At 42.0% G+C, this 27,175-nt stretch overlaps 2 protein-coding genes and 2 long non-coding RNA genes across 8 annotated transcripts in view; 2 read left to right on the top strand and 2 right to left on the bottom strand.

Annotated features, from left to right (window-relative positions):
* The window catches only part of RET (ret proto-oncogene), a 119,433-nt gene extending 110,880 nt beyond the window's left edge, over nucleotides 1-8,553 (bottom strand). For 2 of the 3 annotated variants that reach the window (XM_083740271.1, XM_083740274.1), the window contains exons 1-2: nucleotides 5,265-5,397; nucleotides 765-855 (exon numbers count right to left, since the gene is read on the bottom strand). The gene's annotated coding sequence lies outside the window, so the exon portion shown is untranslated. Of the gene's footprint in view, nucleotides 1-764; nucleotides 856-5,264; nucleotides 5,398-6,226 lie in introns of those variants that run through there. The other variant, XM_083740270.1, reaches the window with a different exon arrangement.
* LOC310845452 lies at nucleotides 2,713-25,509 on the top strand. The gene is made up of 3 exons (XR_014564754.1): nucleotides 2,713-2,913; nucleotides 5,393-5,468; nucleotides 24,019-25,509. It is a non-coding gene; the product is annotated as an uncharacterized lncRNA (long non-coding RNA).
* The window catches only part of LOC310845360 (heparan-alpha-glucosaminide N-acetyltransferase-like), a 168,492-nt gene continuing 153,213 nt past the window's right edge, over nucleotides 11,897-27,175 (bottom strand). For 2 of the 3 annotated variants that reach the window (XM_083740435.1, XM_083740436.1), the window contains 3 exons: nucleotides 16,821-16,891; nucleotides 14,356-14,468; nucleotides 11,897-12,311 (listed from right to left, as the gene is read on the bottom strand). In XM_083740435.1, the coding sequence (XP_083596561.1) occupies nucleotides 12,130-12,311; nucleotides 14,356-14,468; nucleotides 16,821-16,891 (366 nt within the window). In that variant the 3' untranslated portion in view covers nucleotides 11,897-12,129. Of the gene's footprint in view, nucleotides 12,312-14,355; nucleotides 14,469-16,820; nucleotides 16,892-25,572; nucleotides 26,394-27,175 lie in introns of those variants that run through there. The other variant, XM_083740437.1, reaches the window with a different exon arrangement.
* LOC310845420 lies at nucleotides 18,501-22,341 on the top strand. Its single transcript, XR_014564690.1, has 3 exons — nucleotides 18,501-18,929; nucleotides 19,650-19,765; nucleotides 20,508-22,341. It is a non-coding gene; the product is annotated as an uncharacterized lncRNA (long non-coding RNA).

The following is a 27,175-nucleotide window of genomic DNA, read 5'->3' as shown; positions in this document are numbered from 1 at the left end:
CAGGAGGTGTTAATGTTTATTTCCAAGCTGTGGAGCTTCACCTGCTGATTTCCTCCCATCAAAAAGCTGTTAAAGGCATAGAGCAGGCCAGACAGCTGGAAGGAATAGGAAAATACCTCCACTGATGGATTCAGCTAGCTGGTGGGGGCAGGAAAGAGTCTATGCCCTACATCTTCAACTCAAAAGCAAAGAAACAAACAATTGTGTCACAATAAAACATTAGGTGCACTGTAGCTTGCCTTGCAGGTCTTAATTTGCCTCCTTCACTCAGCTTTTACAAGGAGAAGAGAAATTACCTTTGAACGGGGGAATCACATTTGTGATTGTACAAACTTAGTAGTGCGTGGAAAAACAAAGCACACACTCCTGCTTCCTCCTGTTCTCAGCACAAAATGTTGTAGATGGCATAAATACCCAAGCGGACAAAAAAACCCCTTGTTTTACAACACACATATGTGGATTTTTATCTGGCCTCCAACACATACACATCCCAGCAGGTTTACAAACCTCGACCCCCTCCAATGCAATCAATAAAGAGAGATCAGCAGTAACAAAAGATTTAAATTACACAGAGATTAAAAAGAGCCTCAATTAAAATTTTATTCCATCAAGGATTAAAAAGAGTTAATTAAAAGGCCTGGGAGAATTAAATGGGGTTTGTCTAATAGAATGGTTAAAAGGTACAGAAATCTTCCTGGGGAGGACATTCTGCAAGAGGGTTACCACCCCTAATAAGAATCTCTTCTTGTGTTGCCCTTGCTCACCTCAAATGGTGAAGGTTCCCAGATGGGGGCTTCCAAAGTTGATCTGTATGTATAGGGAGAGTGAATTCATCATTTCTCCCCAGCATCTGAACTGTAGACAATTTCCCAGACTATTAAAACATTGCACAAAATAAGGACTTGAGAAATCAGTATGCATTGCTGTATCTACACACACATTTATATTATATTATATTATTATATTTTATATTATATTATATTATATTATATTATATTATATTATATTATATTATATTATATTCAGAGGACACACCACACCAGGAATGCAGCGCAACCCATTTTGACTTTCCCTTCATTTTATTGGTTCTGCACCTTTAACAGAAACCTAACAGAAGTTAAACAGGGCAAAGTGGGTTTGCTATTTCCTTGGCATGGAGATATGAGCGATGCGGAAAACTCGACGTGCTAAATTTAAAAACACAGAATCAGGACCACTGAATGAATGTGGGGTGGAATCCTGACCCCTTTTGTGGGACCCAGTGGTCTGATGTAGAAAATTTCTCCACAAACAAAAAAGTGATAAAATGCTACCACTTTAATGGAGGGTAAGGTCTGCTACAGGACATGTCAGGCGAGATTTTACCCAAGGACTGCCTGGCTCACAGTTCAAACTTGGCCATTATGTTACACCAGCTTTCCCTTGATCATTTCCAGAAGGTTAAAGAATCCACCTACACTGTCTCAGAAGATGTACAGCCACATTTGACATCTGGCTGGCATCAAGGGCCCCAGGCCCACATAAAGATCATTAGGGGATTAAAATTTCTTCTTCTTCTTCTTCTTCTTCTTCTTCTTCTTCTTCTTCTTCTTCTTCTTCTTCTTCTTCTTCTTTCCTTTTGTAAAGCACATGTCTTTTTTGCATTTTGTACAAGTTTGCAGTTAGGACTTTGAGCTTTGCAATATATCTGTTAAAGTTCAAAGCCTCTGTGCTAAAAGAACATTAATAAAACCAAGAAGTGGTGGCTCTTGCCTTCGACAGGTAATTTATTCAGATTCACTGACATTTGTGCTGCTTTTATATATATAAGAAACCCAGATTAACCTGCAGAAGGAGCATTATGTTTGCTCAGAAGATTATGTGGCTGGAAACCTATTGCACACCCACAAGTTGCTCTCGGTTAAGGGAGCATGGGTAATGTCAGCATACTATATCACATAAAACCACCTTGGAAGGATTTGAACCAGTGTGTCAACATGACATTATCTTAAAAAGTCAAGGAAACTTCCTGGCACGACTAAAACCTGTGTTAAAGGCACCTTAAGCCCTCACTAGCAATGCTGCAAGATTGTTTAGATAGGTTCAAGGGTACATGTAAATATTAGCCATCTCCACAACCCAAACCCTGGTGGGGAGGGCTACTCACATATTTCAAATTTGCATGTAAAAATGTTGCAGTGCATGTCTTACAATTTTATATTCAAGTTTTATATTGTAAGCAGCATGAATGTTCATCATTCACGGACTATATGCTCAACAGATGAAGTTTGGGTGGGAAGAGTAGGGCATCACACATCCCCAAGAAGGGATCTGCATGGGGATCAATGTCTTGCATTTGGAAAGAGGGTGGGGTTGAAGGGTGTTTGAGACATTGTGTATGGTGGGTGTGGGGAAAGTTCCCTCCCATGTGCAGCCGGCCACACAACTGAGGAATGGATTTTGCCCTTCCCCGTGAAAGTAACCTTGTGAAACCAATACTTTTGATGAAATGACGGAAATTAAATCACTTCACAAAATCATTATTTCACTCACTGGTTTAATAAAATGGCTAAATTGTTCAGTCATTTGGGGAAAATGACTGACATCGTGAGCATATTAATACACTCAGTTTCACTGCATCAGCAGCTTCACCTGGAGTGGCAAGCCAGAGTTCTGGGCCCAAGCGTTGTCAGGGCAACGGCAGACTGTTATTGAAAGAAGAGATCCAAACTGGTCAGTTGGTTCCAGGGAATCAGTGGGAAGGCCTGATCTTAAGTTACCAGTGAGTTTCTGATGTTTATTTAAAGGGCTATTTGAAAACCAATTATCAAATGACCAAGTGCGACTGTGGAACTTGCAACCGTGGCCAACCAAAGGGACTGGATCAGCCAACACTAACAGAAAATGTTCCCCAATTCCTGTGTGAAGTCTGAGGTATGAATCTATCTCAGTAGGATTTAAATCTTTTGTAATTGTGTCATCTTTGTGACAGCAGTAGCCTTGGCCTGTTGTAGCAAAACACACATGCACTTCATTAATGTTTTCTTTTCATTCTCCATTATGCTAAAACAAAATTAGGGTAGTGTTGTTTTTAAATTCACCCTCACCACATACAACTGTCACCCATGGATGGATCTAGCAATAAAACTGAAAAGAGCAGCCAGAGGTCCTCTAAAGCCCTCCTCTGCCCTCTCTGGTTCTGCCTTGCTTTCTCTCTGAGGCACATGTGGCATCTGAACTTGCCCTCCATCTGAATGAAGCAAAGCAAAGTTTACAGAGGACAAGATCTATACTGACAAAACATAAAAATAAAAAAGTTCCATGATTGATAAATGGACATGGGGGGAAAGCGAAGGGGAATCCAGGACAGAAAGAATAACTTTTGCTCTAAGGACCATCAATTTTGTACTGTTATTATTCTGCTGGAAGTAGGGATTGGTGAGCACAGACAAGCGTAGATTTTTAACATGATACAAGATGATAAATGTTTTAAAAAGGTGTTGGTTTCAGGCACATGTTATACTCCCCCCCCCCAGCTCTCTGTTCAAGCCCAGTGGTTTTACCAGTCTGCTCCTGGCATTGCTGGGTACAGAGGAGAGTTCAACATTGACTGAAATGTAGAATGAAAGCAAAATGCTCACCTGTGGGAGCAAGTATACAAGCCTGCCCCTTGTGGCTCATTTGCACAACCAAGTTGTGCAGAGTTGTTAGGATAGCCTGATTCTGCTCACAGAGCTACAGTTCCCAGAGCTCCCCTGAATGAGGGGTGATTGTTAAACCACTCTGAGAATTGTAGCTCCTCCTAACAAGTCCCAGTGGTGCCATAGGATCTATTGAGGAAGGGCCATAGCTTAATGGCAGGGCATCTACTTTGTCCCCAGTTCAGTCCCCAGCATCTTGAAGGAAGGCTGGGAGAGAGTCCTCTCTGAAGCTCTGGAAAGGCAATGCTGAGCTAAATGGAGCAATGACTCAGTATAAGGTAGCTTCCCATGTTCCTACAAACTGGACCTTTAAGCAGGAAGATGAACAGCACAGCCTAAGAAGAGCTCATGGAAGAGACAAGGAAACCATAGACCTAAGTGCTTGACTAGATTCATTTCTGCCCACAAGCTACATCCAATTTATACTGATTGACCAACTGCAGTGACCTTTTTAAAATTCATGGTTAACATTTGCACTTTTATATACGAGGACAAGGAAAGCACACTTGGCTGCTTCCAACAAATGCTTCTGCGTTATTTGAATTTGAAAGAAGCACATTAGGTAGAATAAACGATGCATGGTTTGAGGGTTCCTATATATTAACAGAAAACATATTCTGTTTCAACTGAATATACACAATGGAGTGAGAATTTGCACTTGGTTTTGACTGCAAAGATACTTTTTTGGATTTCACAAGACAGTATATGCTTTCATGTGAGATTTGAACTTTGGCATGGTCAGTTTGGCTAAGAGTACAATAAAAAAATATACATGCAGCAGCATCCTATACAACAGTAGAATGCAACCTGAGGGGTTCAGCACATGATCCTGCCTTTCCTGGGGAGACCAAGTGGAATGGAGGTGTTGGACAGCACTTCAGGAAGGCAAGCTGCCCTCTACCCACCTTTCCCTCCGGAAGAAAAATAAGGTTCCCCATATCTGCTATTCATGATTACTTAGAAAATAAATCTGAGTCCAACAGGGCTTACACAGGATTGCAGCCTTGGTATAGTTGTATCTGCAGTTTAAATATTTATTTAAACTGTTCTCTTGTCAATCAATGACCAACCAGTCATTGAAATAGTAAAATATTTTCTCATCAGCTGGGGTAAAAACACCGCATGCAGCCATCTTGCTAAAGCTAAGCAGGTCTGGGACTGGTCTGGGAAACTCAGCATATGCTCCCTTGAGTGCTATGATGGAGAGAAAGGCTGGATATTAATGTAATAAATATGGTAAAAGCTAGCAACTTAATTTCAAAGGTGCCCAAGGCAACTTTTAAGTACTGTAACTCTCCTATTGGTTTCTTTCGCTGATAATCTTCTGGTACCTTAAAGACTAACACACTCATTATGGCATAAGGAGGTGGATGTCAAAGATTTCTTAAGGGTCCAGTGAAAAGCAATTGCTCAGTTTAGCAGTCATTGCCTTCCTTTTGTTACGACAGTTTTGGAAGATAATCAGCTTCCTGCTGCTGAAGGCAGGAATTTGAAAGTATGCTTTTTGTTCTGCATCAGTCAAGGTGGGACATCATCATAAAGGAATATATGCACTAAGCAAAAATAGCGACCATTGAAACTCACCAAGCACTAAGTCCATGGAAAGTTGGCTGCAGTCCTCTTTCCACCTGGAGCCTCTCCTTCGCCAAATCCGATGGATGCAGCCAGTTTTGTGCCTCAGCCCTCAACCTGTCTTTGCATCTCTCTCCTAGCCCACCTATGCAGAACATGGAAGAGTGAGGCCTTTGCATTTGTGCATTCAGTTTGGAAGCTCCCCACCGAAACTTGGTAAGACCGCCATTTTGACTGCTTAGAGTAGGTTGTGTTTATAGGAAGCTAAGTGCTTTGTTTATTCCTCTTCCAATACAGGGGAATACAGGTGGGGAGCATCAGGTCTTGGGACTCTCCCTAGGCTGTAACTTTTCTCTTGCCCACTTTCCATGCCAGCCCTGCTCCACAACCTTCCCTGGGTGTTTCTCTGTGGCTGAAATGTGTTACTGAACAGTGATGATGCCTCTTGCTTGTCTGTATGGAAAATGTAACTGGACTTACAGAGGCTTGTGCTTGGCTGGAATATATAACCTACCATGCAAATATAGGAGTCGTACCCATTGCCCTGTCCCCTTTCACCTCTGGCCCCACCCACCACAGGCCCCTGGTTGACCATGAGGAAATGTGGTTCTTGATGTAAGAGCCAAGCCTTATCTAGATGATGAGCAGGATACATGGAGGAGAGGTTTGTTATCATGGTGATGGACCCTATTCCCAGCCTTTGTCCATTCAGCCAAATATATCTATGTGGAACCTATGAATATGCAGCTTGTACAGACCACTGTGGTAAAGTACTGAACATGTCAGATGAGGACTGAGGACATTAATGCAGGAGTGTCAACTTGGCCCTGTGACCGTGGGTGCCCTACAGTGTGTATGACACTGAAATTTGAAGGTGTCCAGTCCCTTCATGAAGAATTTTGTGGGTGCTTGGGCACCCAGGGCACCAGGAAGTTGGCACCTATGCCCTAATGTCTCACCCTGCCATTGCTGACCTTTTTCATTGGCTTCTGAGGAACCCCAGTGTTGTCTGGAATGGAGCCTGAAAACCGCTCTTAAATTCACCATTAATCCACTGTGACACTACATTGAGAGCAATGAGGAGAGATGAAAATGTTGGCTCCCTCTTTTGCTTGCTAGTCACCCAACTTTCCTTTCAGCGCTACTGCATATGCCCATACTACCACTGTCACCTGCCACCCTGTAAAATCACCAGGCATTTTGTCCAGCCCCCAAAGCTGGATCCGTCAGCAGCTGCCTTTCCTAAGAGAAGCCTCCCCCTCTGCCGCCTCCCCACCCAGAATCATGAGCACCCTGAGAGTGTGATGGCAAGTGGCTTATGATTTCATTCCTGCCTTTGTCTTTCTAATATTCTATTGTGTTTTTCTGGCCTCAGCTTGTAAAAGGGAGGTGGAATAGCCTTTATGGTTTCCCCACCTCTAAACTGTGAACTGTTAAAATAAAACAACTTTAAAAAAACACTGTAAAATGAGCAAGCAGCCAGCTCTGCAAATAGGACCGAAAGAGGTATAACATAATCTTCCAGTATTTGCATATTAATCCAACACCTACAGATACATCTGATACACCATTATATGGTCATATAATCAAGTTCATGGCAAGCTGCTCCAGGGGATGGAAAATTTCTGCTCCGCATTGACCTCAGCTGTGGTCTATGGAAAAACAGACTCCAGAAAACACATTTAATGTCTTTTATCCAGCATAGCCATTTCCCACTTTAGAAGGCTAGTGGCAACCAGATAATATATCTGCCCCTGATCATTGGTCAAGCACACATACTTTTTATACAAGTCTATATTAGATTCTCCCAAGGTTGTGCAATTTAAAAACATTGTGTTGCCAAAAATCTGCTCTGATGCTTTGCAAAAATCTAATGAATTTTAATTTATTTTAAACTTTATTTCAACAAAGTATGAAGGGACTTGGGACTTTTAATCTCCTGTCATATATATTGGCCCAGTGTTCAGGCAAAGATAATGGCACAGAAAAATAAGAAGTAAATCACAAAAAGAAGTTTTTAAATGTCAGTTGCCAGCAAGTTCATGTCTATTCTGACTGCTGATGAAGTTAGCTGTAATAATAATTTTCAAAATTCTACAGGAAGCTGAGATGCAGTTTGAATTTTAATAACTTGCCTTCATCCTTTGTCCCCCGATTGATTGGTCTGTCTGCAATTCAAAACCACAACGTCCCTTTTTATCAATGGCTTGTCTGTCCAGCAAAGTGCAGGAACTGAACAACTCAATGGCCATTCACAGGCCAACAGTTGCAGAAAAAGCAGACCACTGCAGCAAGTTAATGGCAAATCAGGCAGAATATGCTATAAGTGCCAGTTTCGTGCTATGAATGATCAATGTTTAGTTTTCAGCCCTTGATTGCTTCTTCCCTGCAATTAAAAGGGAACATATCAATTCAGATTAAAATCAGAATTGTATGCAGAATGATAAGGCTAAGTGAAGGTGGCAGAGAGTAGGGATTGTGTACTACTGGTCTTTCATAAGTGGGTAACACAAGTGGCATCACAATATCAGTTGTTGTTTTCAAACAGAAATATTACATCAGTGGTGGGAACTCTGTGACACCCCCGATATGTTCTTAGACTCCAATTCCGAATCACTGGCCATACTGGAATTGGAATCCAGCAACCTCTGGTGTCCCACAGATTCCCCACACCTGAGAGAGAGATTGCTAGGATTTTGCAGAGCAAGCCAACACATTAAGAATTGAAATACATTTGTAGTATCTGGCATACCTTCCTGCACTGCGCTGCTTGTTTTCAGAAGTATCTGGATTGCTGCTATTGGACTAAGATGAATTTGGTGTACTTTTGCTGCAGTGGTCAAACACAATTATCACCCAAACATACAGAAAACAGCTTCCCTTTCACAGTTTAATTTCTCTGCCAGATTCTCCTCTAACAAACCTACCCCACAAATAATGCCTTTCCAAGCCAGATGCTCAGAAATAATTTTCCCTTTCAGTATTAATTCTCCCCAACCAATTTTTTACAAGATTCCCTCAAAAAATAAGTTTCCCTTGATTATTTGACTGTTTTGATATGTTAGGAAAAAATAAAAAGATATGTTAGAAGTACAGGCAATCCTTATAGCATTAGCCAGCTGTTTTTGAAATATTTGTGCTCTCCATTCACTGTCCTTTGCTCTGACCGAGTTTTTAAAAAATGAAATTAATATGATTTAGGATCCCAATTTTGCAAACCACTTTGATGTTTTTGTCACATTTAAGTGGTATATAAATTTAAACAAACAAACAAAAACTTCCATACAGCAGCAACTGGAGGGTTTAGGACACATTGTTGATATCCCACTTACCTAGAGTCAAGTCTGGCTGATTTCCTCTTCAGAGGCACTTATACACTTCTTCTCTAATATCGCCAACCAAATATTGCCTAGCTGTCATATTCACATTATAGCTTCTTCCAGGCTGGGTTGCCAGAGAGTTCTCTTCATATGACTTTGGAATACAAACAGAAATTGGCTACTCGCCGACTCTTGGGATTTGGAGCTAGGACTCTGAGTATTCCTTTACTCTGAGAACTCCAAATAAAAAAGGAACCCAGTATAAATTTTGAATATAAAAACGTAAAGCCCTTATTTGAAAAATAACAACAAGAAGAGTTATCAATTAACTGAAAAAGTAATACTTGACATACAATTCCTTCTTTAAAGGTAAAGGGACCCCTGACCATTAGGTCCAGTTGTGACCGACTCTGGGGTTGCGGCACTCATCTCGCTTTATTGGCTGAGGGAGCCGGTGTACAGCTTCCTGGTCATGTGGCCAGCATGACTAAGCCGCTTCTGGCGAACCAGAGCAGCGCACGGAAATGCCGTTTACCTTCCCGCCAGAGCGGTACCTATTTATCTACTTGCACTTTGACGTGCTTTTGAACTGCTAGGTTGGCAGGAGCAGGGACCAAGCAATGGGAGCTCACCCCATCGCGGGGATTTGAACCGCCGACCTTCTGATCAGCAAGTCCTAGGCTCTGTGGTTTAACCCACAGTGACACCCGCGTTCTGCTTAATGGGAGTTCTCCTCCATTGTGTGTTCCAATGTACATGTAAGAGTCATCCAGGGCCAAAGACTGCTGCAGCCTTCGTTCTTGTACATGATACTCTCCTAGTCATCCTCCAGTAAACAGCACAAGGGGTTAAGGGAGGATCCCATTCACAATGTTAAGGCCACAGCAGGATCGGGTACTTCCAAGTCCTTGTGTGTGGTAATGGGGGCCAAGCTTGCTAAAAACTTCCACAAAAATGAGCTTCTGTGCAGGTATAACCCAGAGGTCTTCCAACAGTGTTTCAGGGAATCCTGGTATTCCTTGGAGGCTTATCAGGCAGTCTGAAGATCAGTAATGACAGACAGACAACTCACTTGTAACTCCTGATTTCCCCCCTGCAATGTGCAGCCATGAACAACATTTGGCATAGGATACACTCTCAGATCACAGTAGCTTATTCTCTGTTCATGTTAGATGAGGCTCATCAGGAAAGGCCAAATATATGCTCCATAACATCCCCCACAATCCTCTACAATATACAGTGATATCCAGGGGGTTTCCAGTGATATCCAATATAGGAGAGGTTCATATGAAAATATTCCTGGATAGCTTGAAAAACACTAGTATAAGCAAACAAATTTCTTTTTTAAAAAATAACATTTAATTATATTTTATTATTAATGCACACCCCAAGACAATATTAAGATATAACTTAACAAGTCTACTGAGAGAAAATTCCCTATTTTGAAATATATTAACATTACCCTGTAGTCTTAGTTAGTGGCGACATTCTGGAGGCCTCACAATGATGAAACAAAGTGACTCACTATTTTCCCTAGCTCAGATTAAATATAAATGGTTGAAAATTTTAAAATTAAATAAATTCCATGGAGTGCCATAACCCTGACCTATGCGAGGCACTTAAGATCCTGCAGTTTCAGCACTGATTGAAGGACAGCGCAATGAGGTTCTCAACAGTGCTGGAGATCAATGTAGTGATGCGATGCTAGCCATGCTTAACTGAAGAGCAAAATAAAAACAAGGCCCTGCCTTTAACCATAGAAATAAATGTAGCACGTCAAGTGATGGGAGAGGACCAGAGGGCGGCAACATGACAGCGGGGCCTTTTCTGCGGTGGCTGCCCGCATGTAGAATACTCTGCCCAGAAGGGCTTATCTGGTGCCTTTGTTACATATCTTTTGTTGCCAGACAAAGGCATTCCTTTTCTCCAGGCCTTTGGCTAATTAAACAACCTATGATCTTTTAAACTGTATGTGTGTCGGGGGGGTATTGTTTTGGTTTGTTATTATAGTATGCAGTTTTGTGTTTTTATATTGTAAACAGCCCTATGATCATAGGAGAAAGGGTGGTATAGAAATTTAATTAATAATAATAATACTTATTTCTTGTCATGGGTGGAGAAAAATGGTGGCTTCCTGGGTAGGGGAATCAGTTTTAGGCAGTGATAGATTTGGGTAACCAATGAATAAAAACAGTTTATTAGCTTCTGTTTTCTGGTCAGAGGAGTAGGCTGCTGACATAGGATTGTAGCAAGGAGAATAAAGATTTCTGCCTGGAGTACCAGATACACTAGACTAGTAAATGTAACACCACTAGAACACTCGTGGGGGATTCTACAGCCCCAAGCTGTATTAACATAAAGTTATCAAAAGCATCACGCCCTAAAGGTAGCAGATATCAGACGTCTGCGGTCTGGTTGATACTGCAACAACAAGTGAGGAAGAGTCCTCACTTTTAAGAAGAGTGAGGTGACAACATGCTGTCCTTACATTAACCCTGTTTCCTAGGGAAGTATGTCCTCAAGTTTCACACGACTTGAGATTTGCTAAACGCAAATGTGCAACTATATGTCATTTAAAGTACATCCGTGAATGAGGGAAACAACATCTTGAATCAACAGTTTAAGCTGCTTGTTTATTTATTTTGTACCTTCGAAACACGCATTTGATAAAAGTGAACAAGTACACAAGGATTAATCAGTGAAACCAGCTAAACTTCAGTACCACCGTATTTGGTTCATGACAGAAGTTCATACCACTGTTGATATTTGGGACCAGCTCCAATACAACATTTTGCATCGTGTAGGGAACATGTGGACTCTGGATGTTGATAAACTGCAGCTCCTATCATCCTTAACCTTTGGCCATGTTGGCTGGGACTGATGGGAGTTGGAATTTATCTAACACCTGCAGGGCCACAAGTTCCCTATCCCCAATCTTTGGAACGGATTCATTGTCAGTTCCAATGGGTGTCCATGAGAAACTGTTTTGGCAGAATACTTCCTTACCTGTCTTGCTGCTTGGTGCTGAGACTGGATTCCTGGGACTGATTTGGGAGTGAGCCAGATGCTATATGAGACAAAGAGCTGCTGCTCTCTCTATATTCTGCATCTTTGCCTTGTAATGTTTAAACAAAGTGAGATGTAATGGCAGTGGCATAGCGAGGGGTTGTCAGCACCCGGGGCAAGGCAAGTAATTTGCACCCCCTAACCCATGGATTTGCACCCCCTAACCCGTGGATTTGCGCCTCCTAACCCTAACCCCCAGATGTTGCGCCCGGTGCGGCCGGCCTCCCCTGCACCCCCCACGCTACGCCACTGTGGAATGGCATTGTGACTGAAGTCTCCCCACTCCAGCCTCATATTATTGTGATGCAGGGATGGTGCTGTTGCATCACACCTTCTTATGCCACCTGTTGCAAGAAGTGATGGAGAAGAGACATGGAGCGGCAGCACCACCATATCCTGTGTAGGATTCAGGTTTTGAGATTGTCAGTTATCATAATCATATTACAAGAGCTGGGGGCAGGGAAGAAATTACGTTCCTGAATCCCAGGATGTCATATTTTTAAAAAGAACTTCTTCCTATAGAGGAGATAAGCAACTAATACCCAAAGTGAAGTGCCTAGTAGATTCTGAAACAAGGGTTCGGCGTGGGAGTTTGGAAACTTCATTTCCCAGTTGAAAGGGAAGTATGTGCTCAGGAGGGAGCTTGCAACGTAGATGAGAATTGAATTCATCCCTGTAAATTCATAGGAAGAAACATAGTTTAAGATATACCATTATGGAGTAGCTTGCATAACCTTTGTGTGACAATCTGTATATTAAAAATCACTGCAATTCTGAAGGATAGCTAGTTATTTTGCCCATACATTTCCTTGTGGGGGTGTGAATCATTATTGTAATTGGCCTTTTCGCCTTACCCAAAGTTTAAGGGTGAGGAAGCTAGCGGTGATTCATTTTGCCACCTCCAACATGATCATGTGACGGTCAGGTGATATTTTATTTTATGGGTCTTAAAATTTCTAAACCTGCCTGTTGACCTTATTGGGCCCTTTAGGCAGCTTACAAGAAACAAAACCATTACAACCACAGTCAACAACAATTGCAAAAGCGGCAGATTTTTTATTTTTATTTTTAAAAAACAGTTTTAAATTGAAGCATGGTCATTGTGACTACCATCATTCACACTATATGAAGCAGTGGTGGATACGAACACTAACAGGGGCTACACTTCAGATAAGCTGCACCTAACAGAATAGGGCTTAAGCCGACTTCTGCAGCATTCTGATGTTGTGCATCTATAGAGGCAAAAGGGGGTGCAGCAGGGGGTGCTGCAATATGATTTAGAATGGAGTGTGAGAGGCGGGGGAGCACCAAACTTTGGCATCACACAGGGCACCACAGAAATCTGAGATGGACATTAAATTCTGGTGTTGACAAGTCCTTAGGATCTAGATTCTAGAGACACTACTTGACAGAGGGCTGTAACCTGAAAGGTGGCAACTCTGACCATTCACATTAACGATGTTTTATAAAAGGATGCATGGCATTGCCTCCAAAGGGAAGATGGAAATAAAACAGGGACATTGTTTTACAAAGGACAGCTATCAGGGGCAACTGCAGCCTACACTCTAATGAGGGTATGTGCAGTGAGAAATTGACTGGGAGTATCTGAATCTAACTTGCATTGTCCAGCATGAGATCAGCAATGTATAGCTAAGCAGCATTAGAGGGACTGCTGAGAGCAAAAGTCTAGCTGCTTATAGACTTGAGTTATGACCTATGATAGACATAAGCCATTTGGCATAACAGCTTCATAAATTACTAGTCTGTATTCCTGAACAAACACATAATTAAGTAGAGATTGCCAAGTGGCTCCAGAGGAAGTCTTAAGACTGAGCAAAATACAGAATGATTTATCCTTGACTTCCACCAGGTACAGTCACTGCACTCTCAAAGTAGCATCACTTGTTAATGCCAATAAGCACTTAAATGAATCACAGAGCAGCCTTTTCATGTGTTTTGGAATTGACATTGTGCAATTCTCAGGCAAGGGTTTGTGGGGTGTCTATGTGTACCACCACCAAGATTCATTAGTATTAATTCATTCATTAGTCATTTTTCTGCCCTTTTACAAAAAGCAGGCAAAGCAACTTTCAACAAGCTATTAAAATCTAATAGTTAAGAACAAAAGCGAACCCACAACCACATAAAAACAATCTATAAAATAGATTCTCAATAAAACGTTAAAATGCACAACAGCCACAATCAAAACAGAGACTACACTGCTGGGTCAAAAGCCAAAGCAACATAAGTAGCCAGGAAAGGCTCTGGAAAATAAGAGAAATAAAAAAGAAAAATATTTCACTTGCTGTCAAAAGCAGAGGGAAGTAGGGTTTTGTCCTTTTGGCTACTCTAACTGAAAAAGGTTCATCAATAGTCCTGTGCTGATGTTTGATCTGTGCAGACCTGTATATATGCAAGGGAGTTGGGACCTGTAGAAACTCATAAACTCTTTATGTGCAGATCTGTGACCTCCATTTTTACAAAGCACAGATTGCATGTTAGCAGTGTATGTGGACAGATCCCTGTAGGGACAGACTCTTCCATACATGGAGGCTATGGACAATGATGGGGCAGGACCAGCGGGTGTGACCCTGACCCCCTACGCCATGTCATTTTCAATGTAGATTGAATGTCTGCACAGGGCTACTTTTAGAAACTTACCTTGGTGTTAATGCCCCAATCAAATGTTATAATAGCCGACAGCTGCAATAACTTACCTGGGAAAATGAAAGGTTGACCTCCCCACCAATTTTTCACATCGATAACATAGAACATGATTCCCAGCAGCACAAATGAGAAGCAGCTCAGGGTGGTGACAAAGGACAAAGACCTAGCAAACACAGAAAACAACCAGAAAGGCAGAACTTCACTGTGTGGGGCTATAATGGAGTATGAAACCTCCCTGGTCATGTTCTATGGAAGAGAGAAGACACAGGAAAAGGGATTTTCATGGTCTCATTTGAATGGCTCTTAATTTTATCTGTGTTATAGACTACTTTGGTTGAAAGGCAGCCTAGAAATTCATTCAGTTAGTCAATTAATGAAATAAAATTGCTCCCTTTCTCTAGCCATGAGCTAATGAGCCCGCTCTCATATAAATGTGAGAGATAACACCATTGTTAGCAGGTCTATCTTAACCAGTCTTGTAGCTTTAACCACAAAATATTGAGGGACACTGAGTGTGGAATTCAATGTTGTGTTAATACAATTGTTCTATCAGTGCAAGCACAAGAACAGTCCTTTGCCATTATCTACCCCAGGATATTTTCAGAAACTGAAAACTCTCATTCATCACATTAAAAAAAAATTATAGTAAACAAAAACAGCAAGTGGATATAGCAGTTTCACTTCAGTAAAGCTATACGTTTACTTGCGGCAGCATATTTTTCCTCTTGGCTCAGAAGTTCATTGTCCTACGTGATATTTTTTTTCCATGCCCTTCCTTAGACCCAGCCAGCTAGGCTGTTCATTTGCATACTGCAAGGGCTGTAAGTAGCTATTGATTTTTCACTTTCCCTTTAAAACCGTCAAGTGCTTCATCCAAGTGTTTCATCCTCTCTGATAAGCACCATAAAAAGGGCTGGAGATAATGGCCAGACTCATTTGAACCCCTATAGGTGTTCAAAACTAGTTAACTCTCCATTAGGAGTCACTGCATATTCTCAGGCTTTCTAGAAAACATGAAAGGCGGGCACTGTGTCTTTGCTACAATTCCCTTGCGCTTATTTAGAAGGAAGGGGGGAGGGGACCAAGGCATTTGAGAGCTACGGTATCAAGTCACACTACAGAATTGGTTTTTAAGATAAATATTATTATATGGATTTTCATGAGAGGATTGTCACTGTACCATAAATTTTCAGTCTAACCCATTAAAAAAGAGAATGCTCTGATTCTACCATCTGAGGTCTAGGCCAGCTTCCTGAAATGCTGGCAGCAGAATGGTACTTTCCGCCAGCCTGTGTTTCCTGGTAATGAGCGCAAAGTCTGCCTACATTGTCAGGATGGATAGTGTGAATATATAGCACATTTGTGATCCTATCATAGCTGTCAACTTTTCCCTTTTTTAAAGGGAAATTCCCTTATTCCGAATAGGATTCCTCACAAGAAAAGGGAAAAGTTGACAGCTATGCATCCTAGCCCCACCTTCTCCAGTGAGAACCAGCTCTAACCACGTATTATTACCAGTTAAATGGATGCCACAACCAGATGGCTACCAGTAAATATGAAAACAGTAGTTGATGGCAGAATTACATATTAACAAATGCCTGAAACCTGCTTTTCCCTTTGGGAGGAGGCTCTGTAGTGGAGAAGTGGCAGATAGGGAAAAGGTTAAACAGACTCCCATGTACCACTGGTGTTGCTCTAAATACCCCCTTGAAGCGGAACAGCAGCTGTCAGGCTTACAGAAAGCTGCCTTTATACTGTACCAAGTGAGGCTGGAAGGGACCACCAGGGTCATCTAGTCCACTCCCCCCTGCAATTGAGGAATTTTTTGCCCAATGCAGGGCTCAAACCCAGAACCTTGGGTCAGACAAGATATATTGCTGCTACTCCTCTGCCTTGCAAGAGGACCCGGATTAGAATCTACTCTTTCCTGGCCATGGAATCTGAATCATTAAGTAAAGTTTGTTCCTTTACTTTCTCATAAATGCTTCTGTTTTGGACATGAGCAAGGACAAGCAGTAGCTTTCCACGGATGCAGACAGAAGCCCTTCTTGCACTGATGCCAGGGGTTCAGCTTGGGACCTTTGCATGCTATGACCCTTCCCTCCTTTGTTACATGCATTTGCAATGTGTGGTGAGAGCACTCAGAGGGGCGGCTCATACATGCATGCTCAGCAGCTGTTGCCTGTAGCAGCAAATGAAGCCTTGCATGTGGGAATGAGCCAATCAACCGCTGAAGCAATGCTTTCCAGTGGAGCCAATCTTCAAGCAGTGAGTCATTGTTCAATGACAGGAGATCAGCTGATCAGCATTTGTAATACAGCCCACATCACACCAGGGGATAACGTAAAGCCAACGAAGGCAGGGGCAATACAATAGAAGCATCTTAATAGGGCAAACCGAGTGGTGTCTGGTATCTCACATCTTTCATCTTATTCTTGGCATGATGCAAACTATGAGCAAATTTTGCCGTGACTTGCATCAATCAAACTTATAAGGTAGACTTGAAAGCACTTACCAGAGATTTTTATTGATGGGGATGAATCCTTCATTTTGTGTACATTTGGTTAGGATGGCAGAGATAATCCCCTTAATAAGAAGGAAAAGAGAACAGGTCAATAGCAAGTGATAACATATCTAACTCAGGGAAAACAGAAAAGGGAGGGGAGGAGAGGCAAAGGAAGAGGAAGGAACAGATTGTGTGCCAAGTTCTAAGTGTTTCCATTGATTAACTAATCAAAAGATGCATTGCAGAGCAAAGAGAGAGGCACTGAGCTGAATAGAAGACCTTGATTTGAAAGTGTGATTGTTTTTATTTTATTGTATGAGGTTTCCTAAAACAAAGCCCTTTCCAGAAATTGGATCAGCCTGAGTCAAAGAACCTCAAGGATGCCAGAGAGGTTGAGCCCAATAGTAACATTATTTTGTACAGTTTGGTGGGAGAGATTGGTCAAGGGTACTGACAAATGACAGCTCAACAGAAGACAATCTTAATATTTTTAAGCATCATCTTGGATGAGGCTATTGTGTTCCGACATCATGCGTACACTAAGTTCTTAGCATAAAGCTTTGCTATAGTGGCCAGCAACTGCTGGACTCTGGGACAAATCTGCCTTCAGAAATAGATGCCAAGGCCTGGTTCACATGAATCCCTTACTGCAAGCTACTTAAACGAGCTGCCAGCCAGTGTTACTTGCTCTGTCTTGGACCTTATTATTGAAGACACATTCTAGAATTAAGCCATGGCTCAAATGAAGCCCTTTACTGTCCTGTTCATGAGAAATGGAGACCTGGACATCTTTATCCCAAAGGCTCCCTATAGTCCTATATCCTGAACAAGATGGTAGGGAAGCAAGCTAAGTCTCCACTGCAGTAGCTTTGTTGTCTCTAAGCCTTGGGAACATTTGGTCTGGTTGTCTTCTTTTTCGACACCAAGCTGTTGGTGTTTGCACCACAACGAAAAGCAAGGCCAGAAAGCTGCCTTCGGTATTTTTTCAAATAAATCCTGGCAGACAAAACTCAAATAAATCTATTGCTGAAGGAAATTGCTAATGCCACACTCTGTCACATACCCTCTGTGCGGTGTTAAAAACGCTAAATTAATTAAATAAATCAATTGATGAAATCACCCTATAAATGTGACAGCGTGTCATAATTCAAAGCGGCCATAGGAGCAGCAAGTCAGATCCAGGGTGTGGGGAGAAAAAGAAATGATTTGCTGCTCTGGTTTGGTTTGGTTTGAAGTGAGAGGGAATTTAACATGTGGAAATCCCCATTTTGTGGTGCCTCCCTGTCCCTCATACTAAGGGGGGACATTACTCCTTTTTTAAAAATTTTTTTAAAAAGCAGCAGAGAGAGAAGTACAGAATTTTATACTATACCGGTCAAGTTTCCCTCCACTGCCTGTATTGGAATTGAACATTTAAGCTGAGACTGCAGTGATACCACCAGAGAAGTCTTATACTGTACAATATGAGACCCACTAACCCGACTCTGCCCATCAGCCACGTACAGCATTGTGGCCTAACAGCTGCGTCTCTTTGAATCATATACTTTACTACAGGAACCTGGGACCCTCCATATGCTACAGCAGTCCCAGCCAGTATAATATAATAATTTGAGTCCAGCAATATCGGGATGACCATAAGTTCACATTCCTGCTTTAATCCTGCATGCATGGACACAGACTCAGTAACTAGGCTGAAAAATGAAATTTTCTTTCATTAACTCTGGGTGTCAATAAAGGACTCATCTAGCAGGTGTTTCTGTTAGTATTTGTATTATATTTGCATTGTAAATGTGTTTCACAAAGAATAAATGGTATTGGGGAAAGGAGGTGGCAGTTGGCAGTTGGCAGTTGGCTGGTTATCCTGTTAGCTGATTCTTTGACTGAGAGTGTGGAAGAGTGGTGACTTTAAGCAGACCCTGTCTGGAGGATTTTTGTGAGATTTAATCAAGCTATGGATTAATAACTTATGCACTGTTATGAAGGAGTTTTGAAAACAAACAACGACTAAACCCTCTGTTGGGCTCAAGGGTTTAGAAAAGCACATTGTATTCATGTGAATAATACTTGTTGTTCAACTGTTACCAACCTGACATGTAAAGACTTATCTTCAAGTCTTGGGTAAGGCATCTATTTTATCACAAACAGCTAACAGTTTCCCTGTTGCATATAAGTATTATACTAATAGCTTAATGGATATAGTTCCAAACGTTTAATCTGTAGTGTGTGGGAAATTCAGGACTTTTACAAGCTGTATCAACTGCCTTAAAGTGTAATGGATTTGTGGTTAAATCAGCTTTGAGGTGGTTTAACGAATGCTTCAGGTTTCATGTTGTAACACAAGAATGGAGATGCTTTGAAATCAAACATCAGGGCAGTGGGAGGCAGGAGGAGATGGAAATAAAGAGAGATTTTCTGTGTAATTAGAAAATGATCATACACAACTGTTTTTGATAGTTTCCCCATGAGCCAACAATGAGCAGCTGAAAAAGCCAATGGCAAAATAGTCTACTTTCATGCATGGTTATAATCAGAAATGAAAATTAATTCCTTTACAGACCAGTCCTAACCTACTCTTTCTTCTGCTCTCGCTGGCATAAACGACCAGATTTCAGGCATGGCAATGGCTCTGATGCTCTGTTCAGTCCCACTGCTCTCAGCTGGGAGTTAGGGTTGCTCCACTACTTTTTATGGACTTTCCAAACAAAGGCCTGGTGCAGATATAATATTGTTATCCCTTGACCACGGGTTAAGCATTTGAATGTGCTCTGCAGGCTCACACACAGCTTCCTCCTCTTTCCCTTTTGAATGTGTGAACTTCTCTGTCCTTTCTCTTTGCAGAGAAAAATCTCTTGGTGATGAACTGTGCCAGCACCGATTTGAAAGACAATCACTGCTAGCTTCAAAACAGACATTGCAATGAGAGCCAGAAGCTTGCTTGCAGATCCTGATTAAAGGTAGCAAGTTTTGTGTTAATTCAAAAAAAGGGAAAGGGAGAGGAGATTTCACATATGATTTTGCCTGTGCTTCTTTTCTGAATGCCTGATTCCTGTTGAAGGCACAGTGGTCAGTAAATGGAGGTGGCGAGGCAACCCTATTTGCAGGGAAATTGCATTTTACTAGCACTCAAATATCATGTGTGTGCTACCACTGAGCTACTGTCCTTGAAAATCTTTTGTGGGTTGTTTTTGTAATAAAAGGTTGGGAAGAATCTCAGGATTAGATATATTACTGTGGTGTGTTCAAACATACACAAGCCCACCTCAAACTCATTTAAAACTTAGTTAAAGATCACCAGAATCTATATTTGTTCAGTTTCTGTGCTTTAAAATCAGCAAAACAGAGCACTGCAATTTAGGTGGAAAGATGAGTGAGGAAATGGCATGTTAATAGCATGAAAAGAAAAGCAGTGTGTGTGTGTGTATGTGTGTGTGTGTGGAATGAGTTAGAAATATACTCATGTTGCAAATTTGGGTGTGGGCTCCAAACATGATTAGATCCTGAAATATGTTTGAAATTCAAGAAGTTTGGGTGCGGAGGAATTGGCGTTCCCAGATTATACCCCTCTCTGGTCTAGTTTACAAGGTCTTGCAGAAACTGCACAAATATGCAATGGCAAATTTCACTTCCCATCCCTCCTGCAGAGAAAAGTAGATTAAAAAATGCTGAAACATGATTTTATTTATATATTTATTGCAGAGCTGCTTTTCAACCTATGTGGTCCTTGAAAAGGCTTACAATGAGAAAAACAGAAAAGAGCCAAAAAACATGCATAATAAAAGCCCTCATGCTGCAGTTAAAAGCGCAAAATTTAAGGTGTAAATACACAACCACATTAAGATGTTTTGATCAGTGCTTACTGCAGCAATCATTGCTTGTATCCAAGAAATAAAGAAAAATCATGTGTGCAACAAATAACACATGCAAAACTGGCTAATGTGCATTGAAGCACACGTTGTCCAGTTTAACAAATGTTATTCACTGGTCAAAATGTGGCTTAGCTGGGACATGCGATCCTGTACTGCACGTTGACTGTCTTAAAAAAAGGGCAATATATTGAACTATCTCACAGTACTTTGAAGACTACATTGCAGTGGTCCCACTTAAATCACAGCTCCTCCATATGCATGCCTGACCTTGAGAGATCCTCTGTTTAGTTGATAATATTAGCTTATGGTATATTCAGGAACTGAATAACAGGATAATGTAAGAAAAAAGAACCTGCCAATACCCCCAGTAAATATTTTGTGTGTGTCTCCAATGCCAAAGGGCATGGAGTATGTGTGTGTGTGTGGTTCCCTGACACAGGTGCAGCCAACGTAGACCTCTCCAAGGTTTTGGACTACAATTCCCATCATCCCTGACCATTGGCCATTATGCCTGGGGCTGATGGGAGTTGTAGGTGAAAACATCTGGAGGGCACCACGTTGTTTTTTCCTGGTCGAAAAGCTCCAACACATTCCAGCCAGGCAAAAGCACTTAAGGAGATTGCAGAGCAGATCCAGGGAGATGAGTGGTCTGATGAAGCAAGACTGGCCTGGAGAGAAGGCAGAATGGCCATGTGCACTACTGAACAGAGGAGAGTCCACTGTTTGAAGAGTTGTCCGGTCCAAGTGTAGTTTAAAAATAAAGAATGATAAGAAGGAAGAGGAGGAGTTGGCCTGCACTGTAAGAAGCTCACCTGCCCACAGTCTTGTTCCCCACCCTGGCAAGATTTACTATATTCTTGTTTAAATTGCAGTACTATTTCTACATCTATATAAAAATTAGCATATGCAAATCTTATGCAAATGATGAGTCCCTGTTCTCTTTGGTCCTCTCTTTTTTGATGATGCATGTTCTCCAGGGGGCGGGGCAATGTTCAACTGGTCAAACTAGGAGAGAAGGAGCAGTCCTAGATATAGTCCTCAGGGCAGGATAGAGAGGCAAAGAGAAATTATGGGATGGAGGCTCCCCATCCTTGCCTTACATTCATCCTTTAAGTCTGCAATTGTTATATAGCACTAGCATAAGGAAATGTTTCTTCCTGACTTGAGCCTTAGAAAAATGACAAGCTTCTTTTAATGCCTTTTAAAAAATGGGCTTATTTCACATAGGCTTGTACTGACAAGTGATGGCAACATTTCTTAACGTTACATGCAGCTATCCATCACTGCAGCGTGCACACACCAAACCACAATAGGATCATATTTACAGCAAAAGTCACAGCTGTCCCTCACAAAATGAAATTAGGTTTGATTTTGTGTCATGGCAATGTTCATTAGTGCCATCTAGTCTGCAAGGGCAAGATCAGATAGCACATGGCGGACCCATAATTCATTGCAAAGGCACAATCTGACTGGCTGTGTGAGGAAGAGACAATACTAGCTCTGACCTCTTTGCAAATAAAGTGTTACCCAGCACACATGAAGCTAAATTTCACTTAGGTGCTCTAGAAAACCAGAGGCACCATTTCATATTTTGTTAAGGGGAGCAAAAATTTCAAGAACTGCATTTGGATACATGCACGATTAAATTGTGAAACTCTGCCTATTTTAAGAGCATTGGTTATGGTTACTTTTTTATTTTAAAAAAACTCAAGAGCAATTTCAGCCATGTTTCCAACACTGACCAAATAGTTTATCCTGTTTTGCTAAGCAAAAGGATCTACATGTTTATAACAATAGCCATTCGATGTGTGGAACTACTAATGCGTTGAGTGGAAATATAGGTGATTCTAAAGAATAATCACATGTGGCATGAAACACAGGGCAGTAATCCCCCTCGCTAAATGGAGTTCCCTCTGTGGAATTAAACTAGTGGAATTAAACATTCACTTTGGTCTCCTAAATGCTGAGTAACAGGAATATCACAAAATAGGTGCCCAAGTTGAAAGGTTTGGCAAGGCTAATTGCACCACTGCTAACGTAAGTGACACCCAGAAAGAATCAGACCTGTTTAAAAAGCCATTCTAGATTGTGCTGTGTATGAACACTAGACATACTGCACATGCAAAGACAAATTCAAGGTGACATGAGTCATGTGCGCTGCCTTTGTCAAGCCTTTGAGATTGACAGGAACACTTCTTAATTGACAAGAACACTTGCCCCCAAGAACAAAGTCAAGAACACAGAGGAGGAAATGTAAATAAGAAGAGTGCTTCAGAGGTGGCCATTAAGAGTTAAATCTTGCATGGATATGGCCCATCTTCAATTTCTATCATTCCCTTCACCGGGCATAAGAAATAATGCTGACATGAAATTTTAGTTCATGAACAAGGCAATGCCACGTTCAGCTATGATGGCCAGCTTTCAATTTCAAGAATACTGGCCCCCTTAGCTGTTTTAGGTTAAGCCAGGTAAGGTAGAGCCATAGCTGAAAATGGAGTCTATTGCGATACAGTAGATCATGGGCAGAGGGAGGGTGTGGAGGAGCAGAGTCTGGGAGAATCTTATGACTTTTTAGATCTTGATACTGACTACCTAACAAAACAGAGGGTTAGTAAAGGTAAAGGTACCCCTGCCCGTACGGGCCAGTCGTGTCCGACTCTCGGGTTGCGCGCCCATCTCGCTTAAGAGGCTGGGGGCCAGCGCTGTCCGAAGACACTTCCGGGTCACGTGGTTACTGGTGAGTAAAATGCTGCCTGCTGGTAACCCAACGCTCAACCTAATTATTCTTTATTTTCTGCAAACCAAAACGCTTTCCAGTGTTGCAAAGATTAAGGCTAACAAGGACTGTAGGTGGAATCCAATGCAAAGCTAAGGAAACCATTTTGCCAGTGCAATGATTTTCACGGCACATGCTCTAAATCTGTTCTAGGGGTTCCCCCAACCACCTGGAGCAGATTTGGGAAGGGTGTGGGAGTATGCTTGGGTGTGGGAGAGGAGGAAAAGGCCCATTACAGAAGTGGAAACCCTTGAGCTGATGTGACGCAGTAGTTAGGATTGTGTCCCAACCTGTGTTAGGGTTGTGCCCCTTTGTTATGGCTGGAATGCAGGCCATAGCTACCTAAAAAGGATTAGGGCGGAGCAAAAAAAATTAAAAAGCAAGTTCAAATGTTAGCTAGCGAAAAGGAAGTTTTAGATTTGGAGATGAACAGGCAAGAAGCAGTTTGAACATATTACTGTGGCTTATAGAACTGATGCTGCTTCAAGATGAATAACATCTATGTGTGCAACTGCTTTCCTTCTTTCTCCCGCACAACTTGTCTGTTGTAAATGGATTATTACAGAAAGGCCTTACATTTCTACTCATAAGAAATCGACCCCATTAAGGACTGCATGGAAGATCCAACCATGTAACTAGAGGAACTGTGAAACAACGTATGAACCGATGAAGCAAACCTGTTTCCAAACACTGGTACTCATCTTTAGAAATCAAGGCCCCCTGCTGAGCAAGGTCCAAGAACAGATCCTCAAGGAGGCAGCTTTACAAAAGCCACTGCTAACTGCCTCTGACAAGCTGCAGTCTGGGTTTCCTGCATGGTGTGTGGAGTCTGGATCAATGGCTTGGAAATATTTCTGCTTGCTGCAGTCAATTGTGCCTTCCAGGCTTGTTATACCATGGCTGAGCAAACACATAATTTCCAACTTGTCACCTACAATGGTCTCTTTCTATTCCCTACCATTTTGTGCTGACAGCCAGAGAGAGAGAGGGAGGGAATGGCAGAAAGCAAGGAGACCCATTCTGCACAGATTAAGACATAGTTTTTAAAAGAAAAATAACCCAGTTGACCCACCATTTCCAATTAAAAGGCTTTCTTGTGAGATGGTTTGAAAAGACAATTGCCTGTGACCCAAAAGAACCTGTTCTAGTCACAGATGCCAACACTGGACAAAATGGACCCAATGGCTAGACTCAGTTTTGTAATTTAATATAACCATATACTGAACTCATCAAAATGATCACAGAGGGAAATTCACTACAGTTCATGGTAGCAGATAATTTTATCTGCTATTTCAATTACCTTTAATGGTCCCCAACAGGACCGGTCTAAGAGGTTTTGCTGTGAAGTGAAATGTCAAGATGCCCCTCAATTCCATGTTCAGAAGCCAAATGAACTAGCAGTTGAAGCTTACTTCGCTATTGGTGATTGGACAGCTACAAAGCACCAGGCAGCCAATGTGGCACACACAGTTCTGTCCTCCATAATGTCAATGCTGCCCCCTGCCCTGCACCACCTGCCCCCCGAGACATCCACCTTGTTCTAATCTACCTAATGGTAGGGCCAGCCTTGGCACCTATGTGGTCAGGGTAGTTAAATTTTCCTCCTGCTGTGCAAGAGCTGCTCATCAATAAATTGTTCCCACATGGCTGGGAGAATATCTAAAGGGCATCTACAGTCAACTGCAATTTAACAGCAGCTACACACTTTATGTAGTAACATTGTGTGAAGAGGGAGTTTGCAGCAGGCATGCACCCTTAAACATGTGTTTCAGCCTCCCACACATCCATCAAGCCTCTCTTATATATGTATATATACTTGCTAAATGGATGGCATTTGTTTAATTGATAGTCCACTCTTCCTCTGAGGAGCTTGAAGCAGATTACAGCCAGTTCCCAAGTGTTCTCCCATCAAAGCAGTTTACAAAGCCAGGCCTGATTAGCTTAAGGCGGCCTATCAGCCTTCAGACCATTCACCAGGTCAAGTTCTGGTAGCCCAGGAGCAGTAATAAGCAATTCAAACCACATAACTACCACATGTGAAATATTCAACCTACTACTCCAATTGGTGAACAATGGGGGGCGGGGGGGGGGGGGGACAGACTCCAAAAGGTATAGGAGAAACTGTTTTACTTCTTGATCAGCTTTTCCAGCATGTCTGATCCAAGTGCATTTCAGCACACTTGTTAGCTCATTTGCTGTCACTATTAATCAGGCATTTGCCTTTTATGTTGAGGCAAACAAGACGGCATTGAGAACTATGCTAACTGATTAATTTTTTGTAAATGAACATTCCATTGATTTTCTTAATTTGATGCATCAATCATCTAAGTCCTCATTCAAGTAAGTGACCAGGGAGGTACTCTTCCCACCTCGGAGTCAAGATTGGGGATCTTTGAGATTGGCATAATCAGTCTTGACAGACTTGAACCATCATCCTGTTCAGATGAACTGCAAGATCTGCCATTCAAAAAAGTGGGGGGTGGCAAAGATCTTTATCACTGTGCTTTGGAAAAGGGAGAAATGCTTGCTGAATGAGCAGGATGTAATCAAAGGATGAATGCTGGTGGTTCTATCTCAGTGTTCACTACATGGTGAATGTGGCTTATTAGGATTTTCAGAGATATTTAAGGTCAAGTCACAAAACTATCAGTCCAGGGAAGCCTGAAGGGAATCAAATCTGTGTTATAGATGGCAACATGCTGAAGCAGTCATTTGATATGTACTTGTTGCATCTGAGCATGGAAACACAATTAGTGCCACACGGTTTTCAACAGCAGTCAACCAGATGTCTTTGGCAGCTCATGCAGAGGGCATGAAGCAATGTTCTTCTCTGCATCAGTGACTAGAAGGTGACTAGCTGTTGGAGGCATTAAAGGTCCTTTAAGTCCATATTTGATAGCGCAGGTCTCTGGGAAATCATGCTGCAGCATTCTGCACCAACTGCAGAGTCCAGAACAAGTCTGAGTGAAGTCCCACATAAAGTGCATTGTACTGTAGTAATCCAAGCTTGAATTAACCAATGCATGATCTACAGCAGCCAAACAAATGGTCATGGTTGTTGTAACCATTGCAATTGGTAAAAGGTGCTTCTAGTCACAGAAGCTACCCAGGCTTCCAGCGACAAAGATGGATTCAGAAGCACCTCCAGGCTGCAAATTTGCTTCTTCAGAGAGGGTGCAACCCCATACAGTGTAGGCAGGTGACCCATTTCTTGGACATGGGAACCAATTTTGTGAATGGTTTTATTAACGGAAAGATTTAACTTGTGTGTTCATTATAGTAATCCATGCGTTGGTGACCTCAAGGCTAGATTACTGCAATGTGCCCTGTGTGGGTCTGCCCTTGAACCTGGTTTGGGAGTACCAGCTGGTGCAGAATGCAGCAGTCAGACTGCTGGTGGTGGTGAAGGGGCTTCTGGCTGAGAACATGTGACTCCATTGTTACAAACATCTGCACTGGTGGCCCAACTACTACTGAGCCAGGTTCAAAGTGCCTGTATTAATTTACAAAGCCTTGAACAGCTTAGTTCCAGCATACCACTGGGACCACCTGATCCCAGCTCAATCACTGCAGGAGCATTGTTGGCAAGGCTCTTCTGACAGCAACAAGAATCAGAGCCGTTAATGTCATCGGCACAATATGATCTCTGCCAACAGAGATTCAGCACATCTTTGGTTTCAACTTGCCTGCTAACCACCACCACCCCACCAGACTTATGCAGG

Source organism: Podarcis gaigeae, assembly GCF_964106915.1.
Source record: "Podarcis gaigeae genome assembly, chromosome: 5".
In the NCBI taxonomy this organism is placed as follows: domain Eukaryota; kingdom Metazoa; phylum Chordata; class Lepidosauria; order Squamata; family Lacertidae; genus Podarcis; species Podarcis gaigeae.
This window is presented reverse-complemented; position numbering and strand designations above follow the sequence as displayed.